We start from the raw sequence: 14,782 nt of genomic DNA, 5'->3' as shown, positions 1-14,782 counted from the left end.
ATATATGACTACTGGAAAAACCATAGCCTTGACTAGACAGACCTTTGTCAGCAAAGTGATGTCTCTGCTTTGTAATATGCTGTCTAGGTTGATCATAACTTTTCTTCCAAGGAGCAAGCGTCTTTTAATTTCATGGCTGAAATCACTGTCTGCAGTGATTTTGAAGCCCAGGAAAATAAAGTCTGTCACTATTTCCATTGTTTCCCCATCTATTTGCCATGAAGTGATGGGACAGGATGCCATGATCTTCATTTTCTAAATGTTGAGTTTTAAGCCAGTTTTTTCACTCTCCTTTTTCACTTTCATCTAGAGGCTCTTTAGTTCCTCTTTGCTTTCTGCTATCGGAATGGTGTCATCTGTGTATCTGAGGTTACTGATATTTCTCCCAGCATTCTTGATTCCAGCTTGTGTTTCATCCAGCCAAGCATTTCACACAATGTTCCTCTTCACTTTCTGCAATTAAAGTATTATCATCTGCATATCTGAGGTTGTTAATATTTCTCAAGGAAATCTTAAATCCAGCTTGTGGGTCTTCCAGGCTGGCATTTTGAATGATGTAGTCTATATATGTTAAATAAGTAATGTGTCAATATACAGCCTTGACATATTCCTTTCCCAATTTTGAACTAGTCTGTTGTTCCAAGTCCAGTTCTAACTCTTTCTTCTTGACCTGCATACAGGTTTCTCAAGAGGCAGGTCAGGTGGTCTGGTATTCCCACCTCTAATAATTTTTCACAGTTTGTTGTGATCCACAGTCAAAGTTTTCGTGTAGTCAATGAAGCAGAAGTAAATATTTTTCTGGAATTCCCTTGCTTTTTCTGTGATCCAGCGAATGCTGGCAGTTTGATCTCTGGTTCCTTTGCTTTTTCTAAATCCAGCTTATACATCTGGAAGTCCTTGGCTATTGTATAGAATATAATATTATTAACCATGCTGCACATTACTTCTCAGTATTTATTTTATAACTAGAACTATGTGCCTTTTGGACACTCTCATCCATTTCAACCAAAAAATACAGTTTTTAAGATATTTTTCAAAGTGTTGTTTTGCTGTTTCCTGGTGATATCTATAAGAATAGTTCATTGCTAGAAGAAGAACATGATTATGTCAAAATTTGTTTACAAAGAGTTTTCTCTCTAGATCTGTAGTTCATTTTATGTTATCTCTGCAATGCCAAAATGAATGAACTTGTGTTAATGAGAATTTAATTAAAGTTAGTCCAAATCTTCTGTACTGTTTATTCTAAGTTCAAAACTTCATTGAACTAGACGGAATGGTAGAGGTAGCCACATATTTCATAAAGATAGATAAAGAAGCATAAACTACTAAGCATCATTATTTTGATTAGCCATTTGAGCTCAAATTTATGTGTTTGCTTTATATAGCTATTTAAATCTTCAGGTTTAGTTTTTTTGGAGTATGACATAAACCTTATATTTGGGTGGGTTGAGCTTTATAAGTCTGTAAATAGTTGTATTAATTCATTTCAAGATATGTATATCATTTCTTTAAGAGTTGACTGTATTGGGGTGAAAGCTTCTCTTTATAATTATTGAGAAGTGTATCTTGTGCAAGTATATCATTGATAGATATAGACATAGTTAAAAGCTTGTGGCCTTTTTCTTTTTTTGCTTGTATATTTTTAAGAGTGGGGTAATATTAGCATGGAGAAGGCAATGGCACCCCACTCCAATATTCTTGCCTGGAAAATCCCTTGGACGGAGGAGCCTGGTAGGCTGCAGTCCATGGGGTCGCGAAGAGTCAGACATGACTGAGCGACTTCACTTTCACTTTTCACTTTTATGCATTGGAGAAGGAAGTGGCAACCCACTCCAGTGTTCTTGCCTGGAGAATCCCAGGGATGGGGTCGCACAGAGTCGGACACGACTGAAGTAACTTAGCAGCAGCAGTAGCAGTATTAGCATGGCCATTGAAAATCAGGGCTCTGAAAGCCAAGTAGATCAAGCTGATTAGACTTTATATTTTAGTAGTCCTATTACCTCAGTCATTTACTTCAGTCTCTGTGCCTCAATTTCTCCAGCTCTGAAGTACAAACTATAGTTAGACTTGCCATGAGAATTAACTGAGTTAATGCATATGCATCATTTTAAACTATGCTGGACACAAAGTAAATATTGTGTAAATATATTGGCTGTCATTCTTAGTGATTATAATATCATAGACTGACTACTAAATGTAATGTTTTTACTATCCTGTACAGATTTAACTTCAATTTATAGGGCTGAAAAATAAGGAAGAGTTCACTCATTGGAAAAGACCCTGATGCTGGGAGGGATTGGGGGCAGGAGGAGAAGGGGACAAGAGAGGATGAAATGGCTGAATGGCATCACCCACTCGATGGACATGAGTTTGAGTTAACTCCAGGAGTTCGTGATAGACAGGGAGGCCTGACATGCTGCGATTCATGGGGTCACAAAGAGTCGGACACAACTGAGCGACTGAACTGAACTGAAAAAATAAGTATGATGATGTGTTTTTTGAAGTTAGAGTAAAGAATGAAATACCATTAAGTTAATAAAAGGAAGATATGCATCTGATTGGGCTTCCCTGGTGGCTTAGTGTTAGAGAATCCACCTGCCAATGCAAAAGATTTGGGTTTGATGCCTGTCATGAAAACCCCCTGGAGAAGGAAATGGCAACTCATTCCAGTATTCTTGCCTGGAAATTCCATGAACAGAGGAGCCTGGTCGGCTACAGTCTATGGTGTTGCAAAGAGTTTAGCAACTAAACAATAACGACATACCTGGTTGAGTTGCCTGTTATCTTTTTTTTTTCCAAATGAGTTAATTCTTCTTAATCACCAAACTACCTAAAGTAAAATTTGAATATTAAGATTGAAATATACTTTTCTTAAAAGGGTGTTCATAGCAAAAGACTATCTATGGAATTAATAAGAATGTATTTTTGAAAAGATATTTTGATGAGAGTATACGCATGGATACATTAGGTACACTATCTCATGGTTGCAAGGGTAACAGAAGGCAAGATTAAGTAAAGCTTGTTCAAGAATAACAAAGATTCTTAACCTCATTCTATAAGTTTAGAACACCATTTTATCATTAGAATTTAGAAGTTACACATCACAGTTCTGAGAGCTCCTGCAAAATACTGAAGCTTTGTGCACAAATTTTAATTACGTATATATTGCTGGCTTGGACCACTGATGGCATTTGTTAGCAGACTCTTTGGATGTTCAACTCCCAGGAAAGTGAAGGGAAATGTGCAGTCATTACTTTAGGCATGGTAAATGCAGTCCCAGGGTAGAAACTGGAAACCATAGGACTTCCTTGACTGAAAACTGTGCCAGTACTCCATACTCAGGCCATTCACCATGCAAATGAACAGTGGAGCCCCACACTGAAACATCTGTTAACTACATGAAGCTGTTAAAGGGATTAACAGTGCCAGAGGCTGAAATGTAATCAGACAGGTGAAACAGTAATAAGATAAATATTCCTGCATGAAATAGCAATAATGCTAAATAATTAATTTATTTTTATATTGCTGTGGTAACTGAGGTTAGAATTCTTATGAAATACGTTAAACTCTTTTCAATAAATCCTTCCTCTTTGCAAAGTATAGAGAATTAGAGACATGCAAAATGGGATACGATTTTATTTTACTTTAGTTTGAAAATTTTTCTCATATTTTAATTGACTTCATTGCATACAGTTTGGGTGCCATTTTCTGTACTGATGATGCTGCAGAAGGATGTGTGTAGTTTTCAATTATGGAATGTGAAGCTCAAATGACAAATTCTTGTTTGTAAAGTTTATCATCATATAATGTAAAAGCAGAGTATAAAATATGCATGTTTGAAGTGAAACTAAAATTGGGGTGTTTCTGCTTTTGACCCTGGAAATAAGTGAGAAGAAAGATTGTGGAAAATAAATACAGCAGTTTTGCTGTATTCCAATTTGCACATTAAACTGAGCTGATGTTTATTATGGGTCATTCATAAAACCATTCCTTAGTTTACTGAATGAATATGTGGTTGCCCTTTTCAGAGATATCTATATATGTATGTTTAAGTATTTACGTGTATTCGTGTGTCATTTTTAAGTAAATAATTACAAAAGTGTACCTTCACTTAGCCTGCAGGGTCTTGTAATTATTATACTATGTGTATTGATTTCCAAATTCAAGTATATTATAAACTAAGATTCATCTCTCAATGTATTTTTATAGAATATTTAAAAAAAAAAGAATAAAGAATAGTCATTGTAAGGGACATGTTCTGTTTGTAGGAAATGGAAAGCATTTGGGGTTTAGGTTTAGAATCATGATTTTGAAAATTCTTTTAACACACATTTTTTACTTATGCTGCTTCCACATTGCTTCGATGTAACCCAACAAACTGATGTTTGTACTATAGCTTATGTCCTTGCACTCACCAATGCGTGCATGCTTAGTTGCTAAGTCATGTCCAACTCTTTGTGACCCCATGGACTATAGCCAGCCAGGCTCCTCTGTCCATGGGATTCTCCAGGCTAGGATATTGGAGTGGGTTGCCATTTTCTTCTCCAGGGGTTTTTCCCAACTCAGGGATCGAACCTGCATCTCCTGTATCCCTTGCATTGGCAGGTGGGTTCTCTACCACTGAGCTATGTGGGAAGCCCATACTCACTAGTATCCTTTGACAAAAATTGTAGGAACAGATTACATTTGTGCTGACATCTCTATTTTTAATACATTAAAAAAACCTGAGAGTATTATTGAGTACTTTTCAGAGGTAGACAGCTTGTCCAAGATACTGGACCTGATTTGTATGATCGTTTATAGTGTTCCCTTGACTTCTTAGACCTTTGTATATAAATCAAATGCTTTTCTATCATAGGCCTGAAAAAAAAAAATATGTCTTAATCTAGTCAAAAATAGTAGCATTTGTTTTTAAAGATTAAACATGAAATCCATGTGATTTGTCATTTTTCTGAGGTCCACCGATCCTTATTAACATGTTTTAAAATAAAGGACAAGCATGTAAACATGGGTATAAGCTATTTTCCTGAAAATTAAATATGTACACAATCTCATATATTTTAATGGAAAATTTTAATGGTGTAGAATTAGAAAATAAGTCTAGAGAGAGACTAACTTACTCAAAGATGTTAGGATGCAACTTATTTTTAAGAAAAGCTCTCTTTTATGGGAAGTCGAAAGATTATGGGCTTCCCTGGTAGCTCAGCTGGTAAAGAATCTGCCTGCAGTACTGGAGATGCTGGTTCAATTCCTGTGTCAGGAAAATCCCCTGGAGAAGGGATAGGCTACCCATTCCAGTATTCTTGGGCTTTCCTGGTGGTTGGATGCTAAAGAATCTACCTACAGTGTAGGAAACCTGGGTTCAATCCCTGGGTTGGGAAGATCCCTTGGAGGAGGGCATGGCAACCCACTCCAGTGGGTTCTTGCCTGGAGAGTCCCCATGGACAGAGGAGCCTGGCAGGCTACAGTCCATGAGGTCACAAAGAGTTGGATTCAACTGAGCGGCAGCACAAAAGACTATGAAAGTAAGAGATTATACAAAGAAAACCTTTAAGAAAATAATTTTTTCTTTGTCATTTCAATATTATTTCTCTTGAAAATGTTTGAAAAAATTAATATAATGCTGCTTATATAAAATATAAGGGCTTCCATGCAGGCTTGGTGGTAAGGAATCTGCCTGCCAATGCAGGAGATGCAGATTTGATCCTTAGGTCCGAAAGATCCCCTGGAGAGGGAAATGGCAAGCCTCTCCAGTATTTTTGCCTGGGAAATCACATGAACAGAGGAGCCTGGTGGACTAGAGTCCACAGAATCACAAAAGACTCAGACATGACTTAGTGACTAGACAACAACAACATACAAAATATACCCCCCCGAGTTACATAGATTGCCAAAGAAATTATGGGGGAAAGAATGTCTAAAGAAACACCAAAATTATGTTTACCTTTTGGAATTCTTGAATAGATTCTTTTCACACACATAACACAATCATGAAGAGGCAAAGTCTGCAAGAAACTTTATTTTGTAGGGCAAATGAGGCTTAATGTGCAAAATAGCAAAGAGTATCATCAGAACCAGTGCTTTAGATAAGGCATGGAATTGGAAAGATCTTCTGCAGAAGCAGAAATGAAATTGCAATATTCCTCTCTGATGTCAGAATCTCCTGTGTGTCTGATGCCTTCTTGAAAGCATGAGAGGGAGGTGGAGAACCAAATGAGGACCCTGCTTTGTTTAGGAGTACCATCAAGAAGAGGTGACTGCTTACAGTTAAATAGAAAATTGATATATGGAATGTTATTTGTTTAAACATTATAATACCATGAGAAGGTTTATTACAGGTGACCACTGCATTGGATGTTCATAGGAAAATCTAAGACTTTCAAACAAAAGCAAAATATATATATATATATATATATATATATATATGTTTATATATATAAAGCAAAAAATTTATAATATATATATATAATATATATAAAATAAATATATAAATATACTAAAATATATATATAAAATATATAAATATATAAATTTATAATATATAAATATTTATATATTATATAAAATTTATATATATATATATATATAAAATCAGTATAGGCTTTGTAGAAGATTTCATTGCTATTTGAACTCAGTCTTGGGGAGAGAATCTTCTTATTTTTCCCTCTCCTGTGATTCAGTCTTTGTCTCACTCTGGTGTGAGGCTGTAATGTTGATGTATTCTTTCTGAAATTTCTTTATTCCTTTTGCTCCTGCACACTAGAATTTCACTTTTTAATGTTTCAACTGAATAAGCCATGGTGAAAGTTGCTCAGTCGTGTCCAACTCTTAACGACTATGTAGTCCATGGAATTCTCCAGGCCAGAATACTGGAGTGGGTAGCCTTTCCCTTCTCCAGGGGATCTTTCCAACCCAGGGATTGAACCCTGGTCTCCCGCATTGCAGGCGGATTCTTTACCAACTGAGTCACAAGGAAACCCAAGGATACTGGAGTGGGTAGCCTATCCCTTCTCCAGAGGATTGTCCTGACCCAGGAATTGAACCAGGGTCTCCTGTATTGCAGGAGAATTTTTTACCAACTGAGCTATCAGAGAAGTCCTGAATAAGCCATGTAACCAATTAAAATCAAAAAGCTTACTGAATTTTAAGCAAATGTATGCATGTATATATATATATATTTTTTTTTTCCTTTGCTTTCTCTTTCAGGAAGTTGATGGCAATAAAGTTATGTCTTCATTTGCCCCACACAACTCATCTACCTCACCTCAGAAGGCAGAAGAAGGTGGGCGGCAGAGTGGCGAGTCCTTGTCTAGTGCAACCCTGGGAACTCCTGAAAGGCGCAAAGGCAGCTTAGCTGATGTTGTTGACACCTTGAAACAGAGGAAAATGGAAGAGCTCATCAAAAATGAGCCAGAAGGTAAAGGATTGCAGCCAAAACAGATTTGTTGCCAATCTCCTAATCTTAATGGTTTGGTTTTAATTTCCAGTTCCTTTCTCTGACACACTCTCAATGTTAGGTTGGAAGAGAGAGAAATGTAACGCTATGAAGATGAACATTTTTTTTTTTTTTAGAAATGTAAGTGCGTTTATCCCAAGTTTATAAATCATTAATTCTTGTGTGATGTCTTCCTTTTTTTCACACATGAGTAAGTTATGGTTGAGTACAACTTAAAGATTCAGGAATAGAATGTGGCAGTGGAACCCAGGATAGTCACCACCTACCTGCCAGATATCTGTAGTCTAGTTTCGGCATCTCAAACCTCCCCCCTGCACAAGCCTGACCCACCCCCCTCCCCCCCACTCCACCATCCCTGCCCAAGGCCATTTTACAACTTTGTTACATTTTATATTCTTTATACATTACACACTTCTTAGGCTACATAGACAGGTCAATTTTTTTGTATAATCCAAAATTGGTGTGGTTGGATGTAGTGTGTATTTGAAAAGTAGTGATTCTCTAACTCTCTTAAATGTGTTGAAGTTTCCATGTTTTAACTTCCAAGATGCCTTTCTTTTAAGATTTCATGCACTAAATCTCTTGAATAGTTACAGATAGTATCCTGCAGGTGATATGCTCATGGACTAATCTTAGCATTAAAGCAAACAAATAAAACAATTGATGCTTAACTGACAGCCATCTTTAATGCTACAGATATTCACTAACTTCTGTTTAAATCTGTGTCCATCCTAAGCATGGATGCCATGTTGCACACAAGAACATGCCTCCTATGTCAGAGTCAGATGGAAAATTAAAACAAACAAACATAAAACAGTGATATAAAAAGACATACTTCACACCAAAAATATACTGCATTTATACTATTTAACACTGAGTTGGGCTCATTTCTAGTCTGTTGTTAGACACTGGTAAATTATATCTGGCACAAAATGTATGTTAACCGGTATTAGGAGTCGTGTGGTAATTAAATATTTCTGGGTCTCTACCAGATGCATAGCTGGTACATGGATTTTACTTAAAATTTATGTAATTCACATGATCTTACAGTTGGAAGGAATTTTAGAGATAATCTAGTCAGCCAAAGACTTTTTGGCTCTAATCTGCATGGAGCTAAAAACAGGGCTTTGAGGAAGACCCAGACAACCTTTTTTCTTTTAATGTGCTGAAGTTTTTTCCGATATTGAAAATAGTATTTTCTTACTATAAAATTGTTTTACAAAACAGTAAAATTAAAAGGAAGAAAATAAAAATGACCCCAAATCATAGCTTTCTGATATAACATCTTTAATGATGCTTTTTTTGTCTTTATTTTTATATATGTTGTTCATTTTGCATGATTAACTTTCTGCATCCAAAATTATTTCGCATCTTCTATGTTGAGATACAGTATGATTAACTGAAGTCCAGAGTTCCTTCAAATTTCTTTAGTTGTCACTATGTGCTTTTCTGTTCTAGGATGTTACCAAATAACAGATTACATTTAGCTGTTTAGTTGTTAAGTCTCCTTGGGTTCCTTTTAGCTGCAACAGTTTCTCAGCCTGTTCTTGTTTTTGATGACCTTGAAAATTTTGAGGAATGCTATACAGACAGATTGTAGAATGCCCCTCTGTTAGAATTTGTCTAGTGATATTCTCTGAATGAAACTGGGATTGTGGGTTTGGGTTGAAAGACCACAGAAACCAAGTACCGTTTGTGTCACATCATATCAAGAGTACATCCTTACTGTGTGACTTACAAATGCTGATGTTCACCTTGACCACCTGGCTGATGTAGGGCTTGTCAGGTTTCTCCTTTGTAAAATCTCCCCGCCTCCTTTCTGTACCTCTTTAGAAGGAAGATGCTGTGTACAATCTGTATTTACAAAGTAGGGAGCCTTGATCCCCACCCTTTACAGTGGATCATCTAGAAATTTATTTGGAATTATTCTTTATGGGCGATTTATCTCTTCTCTGCCATTTATTACTTTATTCAGTATCTTATATCAGTATTGACTCATGGAATTTTGTTAGGTTATTCCAGTTTTGTTCATGGCGGGGGTGGGGATTCTTTCATGTCACTTTGACATACCACTGTGATTTTGCCTTTTTTTTTTTTTTTTTGAGCATTTTTTACTTTTTGGCACTGTAAGATCCTGCAGATTCATCTTGTATATTTCCTATTTATCATGAAAGCCCTAAGAAGCCCTGTTTTTTTTTTTTTTCCTAAGAAGCCCTGGCTCCTTTTATTGGAGAATGTTGTTAGAAAGCAAGATCTGGATATGAAGTGTGCTCTTTGCTGCTCAAGTGTCATTGCTTCTGGGGCCTTGGCCTCAGTGTTTCACGTGAGCTCCCTTCCAAATGGGTGCACAGACTCTCAATTTCAAAGTATATGGCAGACTGAAGCCAAATGAATAATTCCTAACAGGAAATAGGGCAAAGACCATGCTTACCAGTTTGCTTAGCAGGATACATTCAAAGGTTTTGGAAATGAGGAGAAAATTATAGATACACAGTCAAAGGAAGAGAGATAGAGCATCCAAGGCAGAAAGAGTTAACACGAGGAAATATCATTATTGTATGTGGGCATTAGAGTGTTTTCATTATCATATTTTCTACAGCTTTTCTTTTTTTACTTTTCTCCCTAAAATATATTAAAAGCTTAGCTCAAGACTGACCTGTTATTGAGTAATATGAAGACATGAGAAAATACAGAGTTAGTCTTTATGGAAGAATGGAATATAACTTGAACATGCCAAGCATCTAAAAGCCTGAGTTCCAGAAAGATGGTGTTTGTATAAATACAAAACCACTAAGATGGTTTTATGTTTATGTACACAAGATTCCTAGACATGCTTTGAGTATGCAGAAATGTAAATAGGAGTACCTGTATTTATTTACTTACTTACAATTGGCATATAATTGATTTACAATGTGGTAGTTTCTGGTGTACCGCAAATTGATTCAGTTGTACATATTTATATGTATATATTCTTTCCATATTCTTTCCCATTATGACCTATCACAGGATATTGAATATAGTTCCGTGTACTATACAGTAAGACTTTGTTGTTATCTGTTTTATATATAGTAGTTTGTATCTGCTAATCCCAAACATCTAATTACCCCTCCCCCACCCCTTTCTCCATTGATAAATTTGTTTTCTATATCTGTGAGTCTGTTTCTCTTTTGTAAATAAGTTTGTATCATATTTTAGATTTCACATGTAAGTGACATTTTATAGTTTGTTGTTCTCTTTCTGACTGACTTCACTTAGTGTGATAATCTCTAGGTCCATACATGTTGCTGCAAATGGCATTGTTTCATTCTTGCCTATACCTGAGTAATATTACATTGTATACATATACATGTGTATATATATATATACCCCATCTTCTTTATCCATTCTTTCAATGTCTGTTAGTGGACATTTAGGTTGCCTCCATCTCTCAGCTATTTTAAATAGTGATGCTGTAAATATTGGGGTGCATGTCATCATTTTTGAATTAGAGTTTTCTCCTGATATTTGCTTAGGAATGGGATTGCTGAATCATATGACAACTCTGTTTTTAGCTTTTTGAAGAACTTCCAGACTGTTTTCTGTAGTGGCTAAACCAACTTACATACCCACCAGTAGTACAGGGGGATTCCTTTTTCTCCACACCTTCTCTAGAATTTGTTATTTGTAGACTTTGTACTGATGGCCATTCTGATGGGTGTGAAGTGGTACCTCATTGTAGTTTTGATTTGCATTTATCTAATAATTAGTGATATTGAGCTTCTTTTCATGTGCCTGTTGGGAATCTGTATCTTTGGAGAAATTAGACTCACTTTTAATGATAACTAACTTTGCTCTTGCACAAATGGTTAAACTCTGTTAGGAGATATATCAAGGAGAAATTTATGTATGTATTATGTAAAGTGATCATCTTAATCACCAAGAAAAAATGACAAGGCAGAAATTTGTATCATAGAAAAGGAATATAATGTTAAAGGAAATTTCTTTCAAATTTTTTTTTTAAACTGCAAAGAAAGAAAAATGGAGAAACATATCTACGGAGATGTATAATAGCCTTTACAGCAAGTGGAAAGTTACATTCTAAATACTCTGATTCTTACTGTTTCTATTTTCAAATAGGGAACTGATGATTGAGTGTGTCATAGGGTGACTGTCGGGGTCATTATACAAACTGGTTAAAAACTCCATTAACTAAAGTGTATATTTAAACAAGAGAATGGACACCAGAACCTGGCATCATCCAAGGGTCTGCATCCAAGTGGCACTGCATACAGTGTCTGCCCTGTGTGCTAGTAACTACAAATGACCTGTAGTTCTGGGATGCAACAAAAGGAATAACGTATACAGGAAAAAATTAATGACGAACCAAAACATTGTTACAGTTCTGTGATTTGTGCAATAATACGGGGATGAGGAGAACGGAGAGCAGGTGAATGGAACTACTTTACAAATATCTGCCACGGAAAAATCTTTTCTTCCCTCAAGCTATTTTTTTCCCCATTGTTTTTCAAAGGCCATTAAAATGAACAGCAGGTTGTGATGAAAATTTCATTAAGCCCTAGCTAAATCATTATGAGGGGGCCATATTCATGCCTTTGCTTCCTCTCATTGAGGGGAGAATGCAGATTTCAATAGAAAGTCTGTTTTATTTCCAACCTTATCCCTGCCAACAGCAAACTAGCAGAAATTCAGAAGTTACAAGAGAATGGTGTATCATGCAAAAGGAGGCTACCGAGGTAAAATGGTTAGAAAGAAACTTGGATTTACCTATGAGTTGAATAAAAATGGCTCTATTATCCCAGATAGCTTATCTTTTCAAGCAGTTAGTTAAAATATTTTAAATGATATAAACAGGTGAAGATATATTGATATATTTGTGTTTGTATCTTTTTCTTTCATCAGAATTTTTGCTTGTCTTTTACTTGAAAAGTTCTGATGCTAAAGAGTCTCATTTATCCAGTGATACTTCAACTGATGTGGACCTGCCAAAATTAGTTGTAAATTTTCAGTTCAAAATGTCTGATCTAGGTAATATATATTATGTAATATAATATATTGGTATTTTATATTTGGTAGTAGCTGTGCTTTATCAGTTGGTTTTTTAACTATCAGACTAAGGGGTTAAGAGTGACAGTGAAGTGTTAATATCATATTATGTGATACATCATTCTTATACCTAGGTATTGAGTAAATGATATGTATTTGGGGGAAAATGGTTGTATTAAGTGCATATCTTTAAATAAAATGGGTTTCCTGGTGGCTTGCATGGTAAAGAACCTGCCTGCTCTGCAGGAGACCCAGGTTCAATCCCTGGGTTGGGAAGATCCCCTGGAGAAGGAAATGGGCACCCACTCCAGTGTTCTTGCCTGGAGAAATCCATGGCCAGAAGAACCTGGTGGGCTACAGTCCATGGGGTCACAAAGAACTCAGAAAAGACTGAGTGATTTTTCACTTGTATGAAATACTTTATTCAATCTTTATATAAATCTCATAACCAGGGCTACTATGAGAATCTATTTCCATTTCCGGAAATACCATACATATCATCGAAATCTTCTGACTCTTCTTACTTATTCCCATTTTCAGATGAGAAGACTGGTGATTAAGTATGTCACAGGGTGACAATCAGGGTCATCATTCAAACTGAAGTCATCTTTAAATTAAAATTAATTCCCTAAATCATTACTTTTACTGTTTTTTTTCTGATTAGGAATTTTGCCAGTAATAATGTTACACTTTAGCATTTGTGTCCCTAAATTTCTTTGAACAATTGAATGAAAAGTAGTATTCAGTAATTTTCAGCTAAAGTGATTTCTAATTCCTCAATGGTGATCAAATTTCCTAAAAGTTTTAATTGAAAATAGCTCAGTTTAAACTGTTTGATTTTAAAATGTTATAGAAAAATGCCTTGGAAGATATCTTAAGAAAAACTTGTTTTAGAAGAATGTCTGGGAGCAAATTAGTTTGGCATATTAGAATTTCAGAATTAGAATGAAATGAAGACATATTTTACCCCTCTCTGAGAGAGAGAGATCTGAGGTAGAGATGTACTTGAAATCACACAGCAAATTGGTGTTAAAGCCAGAGTAAGAACCCAGTACACATCCCACAGGTCCAGGTGCCTTTTTTTCCAGTTCACTTACATCATACATTCTGGTATTCTTAACTCTCTTTGTCTTTATTTCTGCTTTTTTTTTTTTAGAAATAATGTCATCACTTCATCTTTGTTTTAAAGAACATATCACTGATAATTAAATTTGAACAGATCTAAGACAACCAGATATCTTAATTTAGCTAATAAAACCAAGGTAGATGGGTATTTGTATATGTGTTCTCAAGGTTCAGGTAGCTATGGGTGATCTATATATAAATATGGATCAGCATAAATTTATGGGTCAGATCCAGACTTTAATTTTCCTTCAGACTTTAGGCTCATTAACAGTACAGGTGAAAATAATTTTTACCTTGACATGAACCTTATATATCTCATTTAAAATATAATACTTTTAGATATAATAGGCTTCATATTTTTACTTTTCTATATTAATGTCTATGTTACCTCCTATAACTTTTGGGAATGGCCTTTTCAGCTTATTTACATGTCTTCCTGTTTGAAACACAACAAAAAAATACCTTTTCTTGATTCCTATCCCCTCTATTTATAATTCTGTGTAATTCTTTTCCTCATTTCTCCAAGTCCAAGTTTGTAGAGTTACTTACATTCATTACAGTAATTTTTAAATATTTTTAAGAACTGTTATATGCTTCCCTCCATTGTTACAGTAGCACAACTATATTTTGACTATTTGTTTGTCAAATTTCTGCCCTGATATTAAACTCTATAAGAGTGAGTATTGTGCACATTAAATATTTAAAATATTTGTTGAGAGGACGTTTATACTACTTCAATATTGACCCATTGCTGTCTTGGGAAAAGAAAAGAAAGACCTTAATAAATATATACCTCATTTAATCCTCAGAAACTCTGAAGCTTGTATTATTTCTTACCTTAAAAATGAAAAATCACGACCTAATCACTTGATCATATTCTTGTAAGAAGGAAGAACTAGAATTAGAATGAGCCTCTTTTCCTTTGCAAAACTACTTGATATTGAACATAAGACCATATATAATCTGATGCCACCCTTTTATCTCCTTAACCTTACTTCCTACCTCTCTCTAAGGTACATGTTATCATATTGTCTTATTAAAGAAATTGCCTGCAGTTCTCTCAGAACTCTCCTATTTTTAATACTACTCTGCCTCTTCATATGCTATTTCTCCTGTCTAAAATATTCCGTCTTAGGTATCTAATGAATATATATTCAC

General features: G+C 35.3%; 1 protein-coding gene across 18 annotated transcripts in view; it reads left to right on the top strand.

The window, feature by feature from the left end:
* Nucleotides 1-14,782, top strand: part of SOX5 (SRY-box transcription factor 5) — a 1,103,086-nt gene that overhangs the window by 765,945 nt on the left and 322,359 nt on the right. For all 18 annotated transcript variants that reach the window (XM_043882232.1, XM_043882231.1, XM_043882225.1 and 15 more), the window contains one exon: nucleotides 7,207-7,417. In XM_043882232.1, the coding sequence (XP_043738167.1) occupies nucleotides 7,207-7,417 (211 nt within the window). The remainder of the gene's footprint in view (nucleotides 1-7,206; nucleotides 7,418-14,782) is intronic.

Source organism: Cervus elaphus, chromosome 22 (genome assembly GCF_910594005.1).
Source record: "Cervus elaphus chromosome 22, mCerEla1.1, whole genome shotgun sequence".
NCBI lineage: Eukaryota > Metazoa > Chordata > Mammalia > Artiodactyla > Cervidae > Cervus > Cervus elaphus.
The sequence above is the reverse complement of the archived record's forward strand: the minus strand, read 5'-3'. Positions and strand labels throughout refer to the sequence as shown.